At 32.8% G+C, this 18422-nt stretch overlaps 1 protein-coding gene across 1 annotated transcript in view; it reads right to left on the minus strand.

Moving 5' to 3' along the window:
* Positions 1-18422, minus strand: part of LOC145671083 (putative ATP-dependent RNA helicase DDX43) — a 123553-nt gene that overhangs the window by 29545 nt on the left and 75586 nt on the right. The window contains exons 9-11 of the mRNA XM_081739826.1: positions 17487-17619; positions 8794-8941; positions 3062-3217 (exon numbers count right to left, since the gene is read on the minus strand). Of these exons, the coding sequence (XP_081595952.1) occupies positions 3062-3217; positions 8794-8941; positions 17487-17619 (437 nt within the window). The remainder of the gene's footprint in view (positions 1-3061; positions 3218-8793; positions 8942-17486; positions 17620-18422) is intronic.

The following is an 18422-nucleotide window of genomic DNA, read 5'->3' on the forward strand; positions in this document are numbered from 1 at the left end:
TCAATACTTTAAAAAGAAACACACACACAGAAACACTAGAACAGTTTTTTTCTTCATGACAACGAGCTATCGCTGTGACTGTGTTCCTCACGCTGTGTGTAAAGCTGCAAGTTGCTCTTGTTTTGTTTTTTCCTGTTCCTGACTCACAGACACTCGCAGTGAGTTGAAGCTGTGTAAAAACGGAGAGGGAACGGTTAAGCATACCATACCATAAACTAAAAACAATCGCTATTAGTAATAAATAGTAAGCTAATTCTGAATAAATACGTCATCAGGAAAACAAAAAGTTATTTCATTATTATATTATTTCGTTTCTTATTAACTTAAAAATTATACACTTTCTACAATGTTTTGTAAAGAAAAAAAAAAAATTGAACAGGACCGGATGGGATTCGATCTGGTGTCAAAACAGTATAAGAATTACTAGTCCGTCACTCTACCCACTTGACCACACAAATTTTCTTTTGTTGCCTATCTTTTTCTTAAGAAATAAATGCTCATGGCTATAGAGCAAGTCACTTCCAAACTTAAGACAACAGTTTTTCTCTTTGTTTATATTTTCCGTATAACATCTTACTTACAGAAGCTAATTTATATTTGGCAGACAATTTACACCCTAGATTTAAGCCAATAAATGCAATATGTTGCTCCAACTTCCAGTTCCTTGATTCAGCTGTTCTCCTACTAATCTTGTTATTCCCTCTGCAATCGTGCTGTGCTACTCCAAAAATTCCCTCGAAAACATTATTGCCAGTATACACAAAACCGAACATAATTTTGTTTTTTGCTTACATTTTTATTATTTTATTACATTTTTTGGAAATATCTCCTTAGATGGATTGCTTTCTATTATCTCCACGTACTAATAACTGAATTTTACCAATGAACATATGGAAAATGGAATAATTGCGAAAAATTGTGAGTTACAGTATACGCGCAATATTTTTTGCGCATGGGAGTACATATTTGGATACTCAAAATTACTTGGGATCATTTGAATAATATTAAAAGAGATAGTGATACTCACAACTATCTCACGCATGGAAAAAGCAACATATGTACTGTGAATCATAGAACATCTGCATACGGAAAATCACATGTTTATATGGATGTAAAGGAGTTCCTTTGTTAATTCAGTGCGCAGACTGCTATTAAATATCACAGTTTATATAGTAGATGAATATCTAAGCTATTGATTATGCAACTTCGAAAAATAATTAAATTTCTATTGTAAATATCAACTGGTAAACACACATATATACAGTACTTGAAATAGTAATTAAGTTTATATATATCATTATTATATAGACTGTAGAAATGGTTTAGCCTATATATTTTTCACAAGTTATTGAAACAAGAGCATTGTATTTTTCTACGTATTTTATATATTTTAAGCAATGACGAGTTCTATACCATTTTGTACAAGCATACATATAATATGGTCTACAGAATGATTAATAAACTTAATCTAATCTAATCTAAACTGCAACATTAGATTCTAAAAATTTAAAAAACAAGACAGGAACTACAAGTTTAAGCTCTGTCTATTTCTTATTATAATCTTTCTATTTCGTGTGCCTAAAATTTGAAAAATGAAAATGAAATGAAATCTTTGAGTTTTACGTCCCACGGTTATGCCGGTTAGGCTAAAGGAGACGGTGATTATAAGATATGAGTGAAATGGTGGAATGAAGAGTGGGAGGAAACGGGAGAACCCCGAGAAAACCCACGAGCACGGTGTTTGTCCACCACAAAGTTCACTTGGCGGGGGCTGGGATCGAACCCGGGACCCCAAGCACCAGAGGTGAACGCTCTACCACTGAGCCACCGCGGCCCCTAAGCCTAAAATTTATCCTTAAAACTGATACAGAACTAGATTTGAGTGCCAGATCAGCCTGGAAATAAAAGTTTAACATATTCGTCTTCTTCCGTTGACTATTTTTTAATAATTGTCTGAGAAGGTAATGGTTTACGTGCTAGCTACTTCGTAGCTTCTACTTACTTCAATAAATTATTTACTTCCAAAACATAATGTGCAATGATGTTAGTGGCGGCAATTTTATTAATGTTTGTACCTCAGGTATGGTTCAAAATCGGACTCGTTTTTTAATTTTTCTCAGAATCAATTATACTACCATTTCCCAAAGTAGTGCCACTTCTTCCCAGGACACCCTATATAATAATTCCGACCATAAACTTACACTTGCAATTTAGTTCATAGTACATTTAAAGTTCTACTAAATTGTATACCAGGAAAATAATAAAAACAGTTACTCGTTATTGCTAATGTAACGCACGACACATCAGAAGACAGAGTAGCGTAATATCTAGTCTTTATATGTACGTAATGAATGATCAAGCAAGTTCCTCACTTCTAATAACAAAGATTGCAAGCAAATTGTATTTTCGGTTTTAAACAATATGACTACTATATATAAAATATAATGTTGATACATAATTTTCATTCATACAGTACGATTCTTTACCTTTCTTATCTTTGATGTATTTTTTAAAGTTATTTATTCTTTAAAGTTCGAAAATAATTAACGATCATGCCACTAGTAGAAAGAGTCCACGTTTGGATAAATTTTCTAAGTATACTTTTTATACTAATCTGAGGATGTTGAATCTAATAGAATGGCATATTTAAAAGTTCTATGTTAGCATCTAACGTGTTTAAAAATGGTTCCGTTGTTCATTATCCTCAAATTAGTATGAAAAGCGCAATTAGAAACTTATCCAAAGAGTAGACACTTGTTACTAGTGGTATGATCTTAGTTCCTTAGGCAAAAACACAGTTTTCCTTTTCTGTTACTATTAAGTCTATAACTTAATATGAAACTAACCACTAAAGTTTCGTATGTAATACATTTCTTTGGAACACAAGGGAAACACATAATTCTAGAAATACGTCATGCATTACCTATCCATTCTTGAAATGTTAGCGCAAAAACAGTAATATTTTCTAAAATACAAATTAACAAAAAGTAATAAATTAAATTAAATTAAATTAAATCAAGTAGAAATAAACACAGTTCAGAACAAAAAAAGCATTGTTTACCTGTTCCCGGTCAGCCTGCTCTCTAGCACCGTGTATGCTCTGACATTCGATTTTGTTAAGACCAAGTTCGCTTGAAATATCATCTGCTCGCGATTTCTTTCCCACAAATACAATCACTTTGTCTTCAGGAGCCAAGTTATATAAAAACTCATACAACTGTAAGACAACATTTTTTTTTCTTGAATTAATATCACCAACTGCTTTAACTAAATTGCAAAAATAAATAAATAAATAAAAATAAAAAATAAAAAGGAAAAAACATACTATTCGCTGCTACACTGTCTTACATTTTATATAAACCTTAATTATTGAATCTTTTTTAAAAAACCTTCATAAATATCGATTATGAAAAATAGTTAATAAAAACTTCAATGAGTTAAATATCTTTGGTAATTTACAACGCAACAAAGTAAAAAGTAAATAATATTTTTCTTATTATATGTTCGTACTTCTTAGAAACGTATTTTCACCTCTTCCCTATTTCACTTGGAATATTTCAACAAGTTCTGCAAGTAATTCCAAATGAAAATCTTTTTAAAAGAGTTAAATGATTACCCACACCTACAAACGGTTCAGTACAAGATGTTTTAAATGTAACCCCTAGATTTGAAAGGGTCACAGATTCCACACGAAGATTCGCATTATCACACAGTAACTTGTAAATTCAATATAATTTTAAAAAGTGTTTTTGAATTGCGAGCACTATAATGTAGCGTTTCACAAACAAGCTATCAATTATAAGATGGTATAGGTTCAGGAAATGGCGGAATATGCACTGCGTTTGCTGGATTTTAATCATGTGTTGCTGTGTAGTGTTTTTTATTTATTTATTTATTTATTGTAAAAAGGAAGTTTCACCCGAGTTAGAAACGTATACAAAGGATATCCTTAAAATTAATGTGAGTGCTCCATTCTTATGAAATATTTCATAAATCCATTCTTCTTTGAGATGAATATAGTGAATTTCAGTAGATATATGCGTACTTGAAAATGGTGCAAACATTTTTAATTAAAAATTTAAGCATGTGAAGTACACATATACGGAGCACCCAGCCCAATTCTTTCTTCAAATGAGACATTGTTTGGGCAAAAGTTTGATGAACGATATAGTGGTTGCCGGAAAACTACTTCTTGATCATCAAAATCTCGCCTTAATCCTCTACGATTTCTAGTTCTGGGAAACTATTAAAACAAACTGAAAATATAAAATGATCTAAAACAGAAAATTCGTATGATTATTCACGATATTCAAAATGAAAATTGGGCATGTAATTTTGGGATTCTAGAAATCACTGTAAGAAAGTATCTTTGCACATCATTGGAGTATAATTGGTATCTTGCATGAAACTGTTTATAAGTTATTTCACGTTATACAATTTGCATTGAATTAACTTGTACAATCCGCGGCAAAAAACCTGCAACATGAGGATGTAAGTTTATTGTGAAACTACGCCTAACAGCACAGGGAATGAACATAACGTCTAAGTGGAACGAATCACGCCAGGATAAACCTCGGCCTCCTCCCGTGCACACTTATTTTGGAGCAAAAGACTTTCTTCATTTCACAATAAATTTATATGTTCATGTTGCAGGTTTTTTGCCGCGGATTGTACATTATACAAATTATTTCATGTTAATGCGTTTTTATGTTAGGCAGTAGCGGCTAATGTTAGTGTTGCAGCGTTGCGCAACGACCAATTAGTATTTCTAGAAAAAAATATTATTAGCAATAGTAGTAAAGAACAGAAAAAATACTTTCCAATACTCCCATATATACTTTAAATATATTCTTTTACTTCTGTAACTGTCCCTTTCGTTAATCCGTTTTAAAAAGCGAAAAATAATCCGTCCCAGAGTCTCTAATTTATATTGTGTTGCAGCGAGCATACAACGACCAGATTCCTTCAGCGCGAGAATTGGAGCGAATGTTAAGTCTCCTTTCCCCTATCTCAGAAGTTAAAGGGTTTTGTCGTTGCAGTGCTTCTGCAACACAGCACGGTTTCCAGTGAATGAAAAGCTTTTTCGCGCTAAATAAGCTTTCTGAATTTTATTTCACTAGCAATTAACAAAGGGAATTTGTTTTTATGCATTCATATTTTTAAATTACGGTACTTATACTGAAGCAAATCAATATAATAACAATTAAAAAAAAAAGTGATAGCAGAATTACAAAATAAGAAAGAAAATATGTAGTAGAACAGAAATCAAATGAAAGTAGATCCGCATTTACAAGTTAATTTTTAGCTTATATAGACAATGAAGGTTTCTTCTACAGTAATTTGTGAACCAAATATTAATAAGTCAATATGCAGAAACCCCCCCCCCCTCTGTGGATAGTATTTTAGTATATACATATTTCTTTTATAAAATAAGTATATTTTATACTCTTGATAAAACTGTATGGTGGGGAACGCCACATTGAATTTGAGACTAGTTAGCAATGCTCAGAAGGGGGTCCACCGGGTCTGGACCTTCCAAAAATTTCGAAACGTGACTAACATTTGTAGACTTTCCTAACGAACTATACTTGTTTAACAGAGAAATGATTGATGTGCGCTAAATATTTTATTTTACGCCTCATCATGTACTCTTTCTTTTCTTATAGAAAAAATCGTTCTATCATTTTTCTAAAAATATAGGTGACAGTAATTAAGAATTACTTATCTTTTCGGGAATTACATATCTTTCAGTATAAGACAGGTTCGTTGTTACGTAGACGTATTGGACCTTTCTCAAATACTTTGGACCCCTCCCAGCTAACATGTTGTTCCTATATCTGGCAGATTTCAAGGTTGCTTTCCAGAACGTACGAAATAGATAAACATTGCTTCGCCTCATGTGGAAGTATATTGTCTTCATCGTGCATTGCGTAACAACCAAGACGGATGATTTGGAATGTTGTTTTTTTTTTCTTTCTTTCTTTTACGCACGTGTGTGTTGATGTATGAATAGGAAATCTGTGAGTTTTACGTTATGCCGGTTAGGCTAAAGGAGACGGTGATGATGAGTAATGAATGAAAATGGTGGAATGAAGAGAGTGGGAGGAAACGGGAGAACCCCGAGAAAACCCACGCACACGGTGTTTGTCCACCACAAAGTTCACTTGGCGGGGGCTGGGATCGAACCCGGGACCCCAAGCACCAGAGGTGAACGCTCTACCACTGAGCCACCGCGGCCCCCGATGTATGAATAGGGTTGCCAACTGTAAAATAAAAAAAAAAAACGGCACTTCCTCAAAATTCTCTATGATATAGGTCTCAGCGTGAAGTATCTCTGTTCGGACCTATCCATGGAAAGGAAATGTACTATCGTGAACAAAAGTGCATTAACACATATATTCTGTATGTCCTTAGAACATTCACTAATAAGCTTAATAGATACATTGAGCTATATATGAGAAACTGAAATTGATCAATCGGTATTGATCAATTTATTGCATTTACCAGTAACTACCATTTCTTTAAAATTATCGAAACAGATGAACAAAAGTATAATAATCTTTACGTGACAATTTTGGATTTGGAAAATGAAATTCACTCTTTAAACATATAGTCTCTACTTCAACTATAGGAAATTGCTTTAAGAAGTCTTTTTCTACTCTTAACAAATGTATAAAATTCCTTGAAAGTAAATTTCAAATTTTCCCTGATACAGTTCCTATCATCTCTCTAAAATTTTCTAAACAAGTGAACAAAATATATTAATCGTTGATAGATGGTGAAAGGTAACAGTTTTGAGTTTACAGAATGACAGCTACTTATCAATACCTATAATTCGAACTAGATACAAATTTGAAAAAAAAAAAAAAAAAAAAAAAACGGTTATAAAGGGGCTGGTAAGAAGTTTGTACCCGTCACCGGCTTTAATCAAAATAACAGCAATTTTTCCGGCCAGGCCAATGAAAAGCCGGCCAGTTGACAGCCCTATGTATGAATATGTGACATTCGCAATTCATATACCAGTATCTCTTTTGTATAAGCTGTTTTGGTTATTAGTTATTAGATTTAATTTTATTGTGTGTGCTTTAATTCTGTACATAACCTACAAATTCTGAATGAATTGCATACCATGACTTCTGTAAATAACTTTTAAAAAAATGCCCAGCTGCTTTCAACTGAGGAAAAACTTACAATTAAGGCTTAGACAAAACAAGCAAAGTGTAATTCAGGAGTGTGTTCAAAAAAAAAAAAGTTTAAATTTACAGAACATGTTATGGCAGTAATGTTGTATGCACTAGACACATTTCCACAATTTATTTTAAATTATCCTAGATAAATTGTGAATGAAGCGTGTTCAATGTACATTTTTTATAACATTAATCTCTGCTACGAACTCTCTTCAGTCTACACTGAAGAGGAATTCGGATCACTGTCAGGGACTGAGTTTGCTAGATTGATTGATTGATTTTTGAGTTTTACGTCCCGTTCAGCAGCGAGGCTATATGAGACGTGGACCTACTGATTAACGTGGAATCCGAACCACATGAGCTCCCGCCGGGAATCGAACCCGAGTCTCCCGCGCCAAAGACGCGTGTGCTAACCGCTTAGCCACGGAGGAGCTCTTAGTTTGCTAGAATGAGTTGTTCGCAATAATCTAGAAAAAATATTTAGTGAATCTACAAAGCTTCTGAAATTAATATTAACTGTACCAATGGCGTCAGTAAAAGAAGAAAAGTTTGTTGTTTTTCACATCAAAAAAGAATTGACACTCAAAAAATTGAATGTCCCAAGAAAGGTTATCACCATTGGTTATGCTTTCCATCGAAAAAGACCTGACAATAAGAATACTAGAAGCATGAATACAATAAGAATACAATAAGAATAGCATGTATTAGACAGATTTGTTCTAATCAAAGAGAGAAGAATGAACTTACTAATTAAATAAGGTGATTAATCGGATTAAATGTTCTGCATTTTTTATTTTTTAAAAACAGAATTTTATTTAATTTAACATGTCACATAGCATTTGCATCTAAAGTTATGCTGATTAGTCAATGAGTCCACTTTATATCTTCTGTCTCCGATCGTTCGTACTGCAACACCCGAAACCACAATCCACCAGCCGCCACTGATGTTAGGTATCTGCAAATTTGTACTTTACTTCAGAATATCTGGAAAAGTTAAATATTTAACATATACAGAGTGGCGCAGGAAAACGATAAATTTTGAATCTACAATTAGAAACACTGTAGCGCCGACATAGGTTCGAGATAGATGCAACAATATTGAAAAGACTTTGTTATTTAATAATAATAGAGCATTGGAGTGGTGCAGAATGTACGTTCGCTGGATGTCACGCGTTTTCACGTAACTTTGATATTTCATGGCCTCCTCCATGATCCTTTGAACTCAGTATTTGCGACTTCCTTAGATGGGGACCATCTCAAAAGCAATGAATGCGACATACGTCTTGCAACCATTGCTGGACTAGAACTGATGAAGGAAGGAAGAATTGAAAAAGAAGAAACCACATTCTTCGAGACATAATACACCAAACATTCCTGAGATCTTCGTACGCTGTGATGGAATATGTCCTTTAAGAAATAAAAGAGAGATCGTCTTTAAGAAATAAAATATTTGTTAATGGCATACTCTGTACATGCATTTCCATCATTAATTTTTTCTATATTAAATTCCTGCATTTTACGTCAACTGAAATTTTACCGTTTCACTGCGCCACCTTAAGTAGTTAATTTTTTTAACACCTCTAAATTTTGACTATCACACTCCTACCCTTTCAGTTTTCTCCTCCTCGTCAACGAAAACAATACGCTGGGTGACCGTATGAACAGCTGCAAGATCCATGGAGCCAACCCACACCTGCACAGGATCAGACATGTACGATCGAGCCAATCGTCTCACTCCTTCAGGCCAAGTAGCACTAAAGTTAAGAATATTAACTATTATTCAAAACATACACACAAAGATCTGTCTATTTTGGTTACCAACAAGACTTATTTGACAATATGAAGATTATTTTCTCATCTTGGGAGAAACTTGTTGACTTCCAAAAATATAAGTAATACTTACGAATCGATTCTATAAAAGGCTTTGCAAAAATCGTGATTATGATGAATATATTCATTTGAATAACGTTACTAACATATAGAGTTAAATACCAGACATTATCTACAAAACTATTTGTACGTATACGAGGCTTTAGAGTAACAACAAACTCATTTCCTCTTGACTTTCCAGTCATTTTCGTTCCTTGGACTTCATTTTCATCGCATCCATATGTCACGCTAAAACACCAAAAATTCTGTAGGATACTGGAACACAAATACAAATATACAGTAGGTGATCAAAAGCAATGAGAGACCGGTAAAGAATATTGATGGATTTTAATGTGACATCTGACGTTTCTTTGTACTTTGATATGGTGTGTATACTGAAAAAAGGTACATTTTTGTAATAAGCACTGAGAACTTCAATGATACAATTTTATCTCTGCATGCTACTCATTGTAGCTTTGGAACTACGTATAGCTCAAAAACAGAAACTGACGAAAGCAAATACTTATTATTAATAAAATGTGTTACAAATTATTAAAAAATAATTAGTAGAAACTTTAATGCCACTGATTTCATTTATAATATTTTTACTAGGTGGTTTCGGCCACTTAAGTTGTGGCCTTGTTCACCAGGCTAAGTTATTCATATGCAGATCGAATCACTTTGTAAATGAATTTGCACTTTTAGTGCGAGGGTTCTTTGTTGAAAAGAAATCTCTTGTTAAACTGGTTGTAATGTAGAAAAAAATTACAGCCATTTCTTTGTGAAAGACATTAACACCATGAGAGACTTGTAAATACTAACAAAACACGGAACAAGGAGGAACTACCACAAGAGTGCAAAGAATCGATCATTGATCCAATTCACAAGAAGCCGACAAAGCTGATTGTAATAACTATACAGTCATCTGTCTCTTTTGTCCACATCCCATAAAACCTCTCAACATTTTGTTAGCAAGATTGACTCCACACGCAGATGAAATTATTGAAGAACATCAATACAGATTTAGGAAAAGTAGATCAACTATCGATTAGATATTTAAAATTCGTCAAACACTTGAAACGAAATAGGAATACAATAAATTAGTACATCAATTAATTATTGATATCAGAAAAGCCTGTGTCTCGGTTAGGAGAGATACATTATACAACATTCTTACCGAGTTTGGTATACCAAAAAAGCTAGTTAGATTAATTAAAATGTGTTTAAGTGAATCCCAAAGTAAAGACATCGTAGGAAAATACTTATCAAGAGTTTTCACATCGAGTATGTCATGAAACAAAGAGATGCATTGTCGTCATTATTATTCTGGTTTGTTCTGGAATATACTATAAGAAAAATAAAAAATAACAACAAGAGCCTAGAGCTGAATGGTACTCACCAGATTTTAGCTCATGCTAATAATGTAAATCTAATAGATAATGATATGAGGACGACAGGAAGAAAGAAATGCAGAGGTTTTATAAAACGCTTGCAGAGACATGGGTTTAAAAGTAAATGCAGAAAAAAAATAAATAATGGAAACTCGTCGTGATCATAATACTGTCAATTGTGGTTATGTTAAACTATCACATAATATTTTCGAAAAAGTGGATACTTTCAAGTATGTAGGATGAACATTAACACAACCAATCTATATCCACGAAGCAATTAAATGTCGGCTGACAGCAGGGAATTCATGTTATTACTGAGTCCAAATTATTTTATCTTCGCGAATTCTGTGGAAGAATTTGAAGCTTAAAATATATAAAACGATAATTATGCCTGTTGTATTGTATGGTTGCGAAACATGGTCACTTACTTTGAGGGAAGAACGTACACTGAAAGTATCTGAGAATAGAATCCTAAGGCGAATATTCAGACTCAAGTGGAATGGGCATTTGGAAACTTCATAATGAAGAACTGCATAATTTATACGTTTTATCTAACATTGTTAGATTCATTAAGTTTATAAGGCTCATGTGGGCAGGTCATATAAGCAGAACATAAGAAAGTAGGAACGTTATCAAATTTTTAACTGGAAATCCAATCGAGAAAAGACCACTAAGAAAACCTAGTAGCAGATGGAAGGACGATATTAAGATGAATCTCTCAGAAATAGGAGTACAAAGTAGAAACTGGATTTAGTTGGCTAAGGACAGAAGTAAATAGGTATCATTTGTAAATGCGACGTTGAACCTACAACGGTATGTTGTATGTTGTTGTATATTTCATATTATGTTGTACTGTTATCTATCTGTACTGGTCTTAGGAATAAGATCAGAGGTGCAATAACGGAGCAGATTTTGTAAAGGAAGAAAAGGAAATTGTAATTTATTAATTATTATTCTCTTTCCTTAGTTACGGTATTGATTGAAATAAAAAGTTAATGGGTAGAAGTTCTCAGAACAATTGATGTTGAAGGAATTAAAAGTTTGTATCCTGAATACTAAACGAAGATAAAAATAAATAATATTAACGTTCTAATGTTCTTTTATATATATTGTGGCTCAAGTAATTTTTATTAAGAACCATGAGAAAGGAACGAAATTATAGATTTTTGTTCCAAACCTTCGGGTTCCATAGGCCATAGAGTTAGTTTGTTAGTTTCATAAAGACAATTACACATTACCGAACCTGTAACACAGACTTAATAATACTGAAATAGACAAATTTTAAATAAAATTATTTAAAATGATGAGTGGAAACATTGTTCCAACTGAAAACAAGACTGTTTGCAATAGTTCGGCTGTCATATTCAACGTATTTAGGTTAATAGTCAAAGAACTTGAATTTTAGTGTTTTCAGTGATCTCACAAATAGCAGTTTGTTATATAATCAATTATTGTTTAATTTTTGCAAATAGGTTTAATGTGAAATGAATTAATATATGAAAAAATGAAGAAGCAAAGCTTAAGAGAGATTCTCTTTCAGATGAAGAGAATAAATTTCTGTATTTCGTTCCACAATTTTCCTCTCTAGCTAGAATTAAATGAGCAGGTATTCTGTCTACACCCGAAGGTTTGTTTCTTTAATTTCTTTACAGCAATTTTTATTTCTGCTCAGTTAGGTTTTGCAATATACAGTTCTGCTGTATCCATTTGACTTTAGACTGCGTGTTGAGCAAATTGTCGAAGAAATCTTTCTATCTATTCAAAATACTATCCATATCAGTAATAATTGTTCCGTTCGCTTTCTTTTATATATAAATGCGAGGTTGATAGCCTTTTTTAAATTCGTTGATATACTTATACATGTTCTGAATATTCTTGTTTTTACTATCTTTTCAGCTTCAGTAACTTTAGCTTTGAAAAAAATCACATTTCTTTGTTATAGAAGTTCTAAAAGTTTCCTGCCTGATCAACAGAATTTTATGTTGTTTTATTATTTGGATTTTCTAGCCAATGCAGTTCCGCCTGTTTTCTCTTCTCTGCTAGTTTAGTGCATTCCTGGTCCAACCATATTTTGTTCCTATCTATTTTCGCGTGCCCCAGTTTTCTTTTGCTGAAATTTTAATTTCTTTTAATTTCTGATATTCCCCTCTTCCTTAATCCTCTTCTAATTTCTTTAAATTAAACTTTTCCGTTTTTAGGAGGTGATTTCCTTTTTTTCAACGATATTCTCTCTCTTATGATTGCTGTTACAATTAGTGGCCAGTGACACAGTCAGCTCCTTATTTGCTTGGATATCAATAATAAAGGACTGTCCTCTTCTACCTATTGAAACATGGTCTATTTGATTATGTGTTTTTCCATCTAGTGAAGTACAAATATCCTTATGAACGTTGCAATGTGGGAATTTTATACCCTACACGATAAGGGTTTTGGATCCTGCAAAGTTCAAGAATCCAATACTGCTGTCATTCCTTTCCATATGTAGACTTTCATTCCCTATAATCGGTTTGAAAATATCCTCTGGTCCTACATTCGCATTGAAATCCCCTAATAGTTTTCATATTGTATTGCGGAAGTTGGTCAAATAACGTTCCAATTCTTGGTAAATTTGCCCTTTATATCGTCATCCTTACCTTCTGTTGGGGCTTATACAGTTAGAAAAATATCGCACCTTCAACCCTTAAGAGTAATCAAAGAAAGTCTATCATTAACAAATTCACTGCTTCTAATTGCTGATATTCGTTTGTGAATGAAAAACATGTTTTTAATTGGTGATTTTTTATTTCCTTCTCCATTTAACAAAAAAAAAAAAAAAAATTCTGGACTGCACGGCACCCTTTCTTTCCCATCAGGTCCATTTTATATTCTCTACCTCATTCGTTATGGATTTTAATGTGCCTGCCCTATAGACTTATTATATTCCTGTCCTGAATTTTATGTCAATTTTACTTTGCTGAAGTTGAGTTAAAGTATCAGTTCTGGTCCGAGGGTTCCGTGAATGTTTCTGAACATGTTACCTTTTTTTTACAGGATGAGGTTGTTAGCCCCACAACTGTTTATTCAATATATCTGCAGCTAGCCTGTATATCTAGAGGTCCTCTCCTCGATCTGTAACTGAGGATGTTCCATGTCATGGTAACAGAAACCCACGTTACATAGCCTCAATCAAATACATCAGATAATGTGTCTGATGAAAGAAGTGATATATTACCGAAACAGTAACAAAGATCGTTAATAATAAGGTTTGATTTAATCATATTTTATACGTTATTTTTAAGTTATCATTGTCTTCATTATCCTTATAGTGTGAGGAAATGAGATCTCTTCAATATTTTGGATGAAAATTGTCAATCCTGATCATGAAGATACGTAGGATGAGATATTTTGAAACTTTTAGGGAGAGAACTGGAAAATAAATATTTGTACTGTAATAAATATTAATGTGACCCAGAGGAGCGCTGTTTTATAAAACTGTTTTTTTAATTTTTATTAAGTAAATTAAACTTATCTTATTTAAATTTTCCTGATCAGTTTTTTTTTTTTGTTAATTTTGATAAAATACTGATTGTTGGGTAACTACAAATTATACAATAAAAAGAAATGAGTTTCCTTTAAAGTGTTGAACTATGGTAAACTTCCAAACTAAACGAATTCAACATTGAAACTGGTAAGGTACCATTTATAACTTCTATTTGCACTAGACCAGCGTTTCCCAACCGGTGTGCCGTGAATGAGCCGTTGGTGTGCCGCGAGGAAATCGAAATAAAATTATTAATTCCATAGCAATCAAATTGCAAGACATAGGGAAAAATGAGGAGCTCCACTACGAATCTACAATTTCAAGTTTCAGATCTTGTTGCTTTTCTGTGCATTTTTAATGTTGAAAAAAGCATTTGTTATCATTTTATGACCATTATTGCTTCCTTATTGTTGCAGTCTATTTTGTAACTTGAAATTTTAAAATATCAATCAATCTTTTCGACAACCAAACATGCACATAAATTACGTACATTAGTCTTTTAAAAGATCAAGAGATTTGTTTGTTCGTTCGTTATTTAGTGATCTTCCATCTTAGTGAAAGGTTGGATACATTTTTCGAAAAAGAAAGTGTATGTTTAAAAACCTGAGTCCAATATTACATTGCAATTGTTTTCAATTTTTAAATTACAATAAAAAAAATAAGCATAATGATTTACCACGGGGGAAAACCAGTGATCGAGCTTTTTGTCTATGAGAAGGAGATCAGTAATCACAGAAAAAAATACCACGGTATTTTATAATTACAAATACGTAATAATATCTATGAGTGAGTGTGCCGCGAGAATTAAAGTTATACCCGTAGTGTGCCGCAAGTTGAAAAAGGTTGGGAAACGCTGCACTAAACAGATAAGATCAAAGTTAAAACCTGTTTCTCGGACCCTAAATCCATATCGAAGAACCATAAAAAGCCATTACTCGCTATGTCATAATATTTTTGTTCTATGAAGATCAGCATTCAAACCGAAAGTAGTAGTAAAATGTGGTATCTTTCCTTCAGACGCTGAATCGATTTCAGAAAACTGCTTGTCGCATTCTATTACCGTATTTGTTCTATGGTGGTCTAAGTTGAAACCAAAAATGGTTAATTTCTACCACTTCCCGTTTACATAGAGGCTTAATAGAAGAAATCTATTCTTGGAATGCTGAATCGATTTCGAAAGACTTCTTGTCGCTATCTCTCACTTTTTTTTTTAATTTTTATTTTTTATGCTGATAAAAGTTCGTATAGACGAAATTCCGGCTAACTTAATTTTAGCTGGAGGGGAAAAAATTGTGAAACAAGATACACAAATTCGTTCTCCTTCTCTGGAAGGAAGAGGAATTGCCACAACAATGAGAAAAATCAACCATTGTTTCAATTTACAAGAAAGGCGATAAAAACGGTAATTATTGGGGGCATGTCTCTTCAGCCAACATCCCCATAAAATCCTCTCAAACATTCCATTAGCAAGATTGACCCCATATGCAGATGAAATTATTAAAGGTTATCAGTGCAGATTGAGTAGAAATCGATCAACTGTAGATCAGAAATTTACCATTCGATAAATACTCAAGAAGAAATGAGACTACAAGACCCCGGTAATTATTTATTGATTTCAAAAAGTCCTACAACTTGGCTAGGAGGGAAACATTGTACAACATTCTTACCAAATTTGGAATTCCGATAATAGCTGATTAGATTAACTAAGATGTGTTTAAATAAATTCCAAAGTAAAGTCTGAGTCCAAAATTCTAGTCCATAAGCTTTCACGTCGAAAATAGCCTGAGACAAGGGGATGCGTTGTCGCCATTATTATTCTACTTTGTTCTGGAGTACACTATAGGGAATATCAAGGAAAGCAACCAGGGCTTAGAGCTGAATATTATTCACCAGGTAATGGCCCATACTAATAATAGGAGATGATAGGCGAACAATTGAAAGAAATGCAAAAGTCTTATTAAACGCTTGCAGGGACACGGATTTGAAAGTAAATACAGAGAAAATTAAATGCATAGAAGTTCGCCGGAATCGTAATACGGCAAATTATGAATGCATCAGAATATCAAATAATACTTTCGACCAAGTAGATACTTTCAAATATCTTGGGTCATGTTTAACAGACCAAAACTGACTGAAAGCAGGAAATTGGACAGGACAGGAGGTAGAAAACGAGATAAGATACCGATGTCAAGTTTAAATACACTGTGTGCACTATTGTGAGAGAAAATAAATGTTTGACTTTCAGAGATATTAATTCTTCAGCTTCTGTATCCCTCGTCTTTCATACAGCAATGCCGCCCAGGCTATTCTGCAACGAATTTGGGTGACTATTCGAGTGTCTTGTTAGTTCACTATACACGTTCGAGTGTCTTGGTGGTTTCATGTGCAAAGAACGAAAGGTGAAACCATGTTGCAGCGAATTTTACTTTAGTCCCAATGGATTTTACTTTAGTCCAATCTTTTACAAAACCTTTTACATCTAACATTTAGATCACAAAAATGGTGAAAACGGTTTGGAAATACCTTTCAGCAAATAGTTTGTATTACTGAGAAAAAGCGGAAAGGCTATTACTTACCGCAAAAAAAAAAAAAAAAAAAAAAAATATGTAGCAGAATATTCTTCTACATGCAACAGGTAACGCTTTTGGAAGATGCTACTTCCTTCATCAACCTATTTAGACTTCAAAAAGGATTAAAAAAACATGAAGGATGGTTGAAAAATGGTTAAAAGGTTAGGATATGTAAAAAAAACAAATCTTCTGTCAAATATTAAAACACACGGGAATAGAAACTCAGACATTGTACACTAAGCATCTTCTGAAAGCGCTGCTTGTTGCAAGTAGAAGAATATTCTGCTACATATTTTTTGCGGTGAGTAATAGCCTTTCCGCTTTTTCTCATTGAATATAATCTCCGCTCGCAATATTGTGATACTTTTTATCACAATATTGTGTATTACTTTTTTGCTGCATGTCAAAAGTTGTACTTTCTCTAGCTGAAAAATATTTTGAAAAATACCATATATACTATTATTATTGTTAACATACTCTTTCAGAAGAATAACATCTCATTACACTTCGATCACTTGTATAAAAAAAAACAGAAAAAAATACAGGATCATAACTATTGTTATATTTGTAAGATAAATTTTGAGAGCTCTTCTAAGCATAGCTACAAAAGTTGAACATTTAGTCTAATTTATAGATCTATGGCAGAGACAATAATTAGTAAGATAGATAAGATTGAACTATTCTATATGTAAAGAAGAATACTACTTGAAGATCAAAGTCAAATTTCTTCATCTTTGAAGACTTTGCTCTTAATCTAGGTATATTTATATCACAATATTAGATTTAATTCTAACTAAACTCCTGATTCAAAAACACTTTGAAAAATAAGGCTTACAAGTTTAACTTTTGATTTGAATAATATGTCATCATGTTTTTGAGGACTCCATTATAGTTAGTTCAGATATGCCAATATTAAAATATATGAAAATAAATAGAGGCTTCACCTTACCTCGTCATAACTGTTTGCCTATCAGGACGAATATCAAGCAAATTTTTCCGAATCTGGGGCTCAAATCCCATGTCCAACATTCTATCAGCCTCATCCAATATAAGGAAGGTTATTGATGTAACGTCAATAACTCCTGAAAATTAACACACAAAAATCTTTTGCACTTAAATTTAACATACACATCATATACCTAGGTACATTCATGTCCAAAATGATTGTCGCATATCTATAACTGTCTTCTTATAAGAATATAATATGATAATGATTATGCAGGGTACTTTTAATACTACTATGTGTATAATCGGGAAATGTAATTTGTGGTAAATTTCATAGGAAAAGAATTATAAACACGAAAATTAGAATGAGCAAAACAAAATGTTGCTAAATGGACAAAAAAGTTTTATTTTTGATTTATTGTTTTTATTTACTGCTCTTTTGACATGAAATTTGCCAATACATGTCTTTGCCGATTATACACATATTAACATTGTAAGAAATACTGGGCGAATTCGTTATCAAATTATATTCCTACAACATATTTATAGACATGCGACAATAATTTTGGACATGAATATACATATAAAATATATGGTGTTTATATTATATAATCTTTGCAAACTAGCTTAACATTGACATAAGTTTACATTGTGGTTTTTCTCTGAATATTTACTGTCTGGATATTCTTTGCTGTTCTTATTGTAATTCAAATTTGCAGTTTTTTTTTCACTTGTTCAGATTTTATAATACCCGTTCAGTGTTAGTATGCACCTACCTGACATTCATCATACTCAATGATGGCTCTATACAACTTTTGAATTTGTCTCATGATTGATCATATACATAGTAGTTTACAATTGCTTAAATGTGAAAATATTTAAATTATCCAGGTTTCAAATTGATCTCAATCAGCTACAAACAATACAAATGTCTACTGTG

Source organism: Thermobia domestica, chromosome 15, assembly GCF_964235325.1.
Source record: "Thermobia domestica chromosome 15, izTheDome1.hap1.1, whole genome shotgun sequence".
NCBI classification, from domain to species: Eukaryota; Metazoa; Arthropoda; class Insecta; order Zygentoma; family Lepismatidae; genus Thermobia; species Thermobia domestica.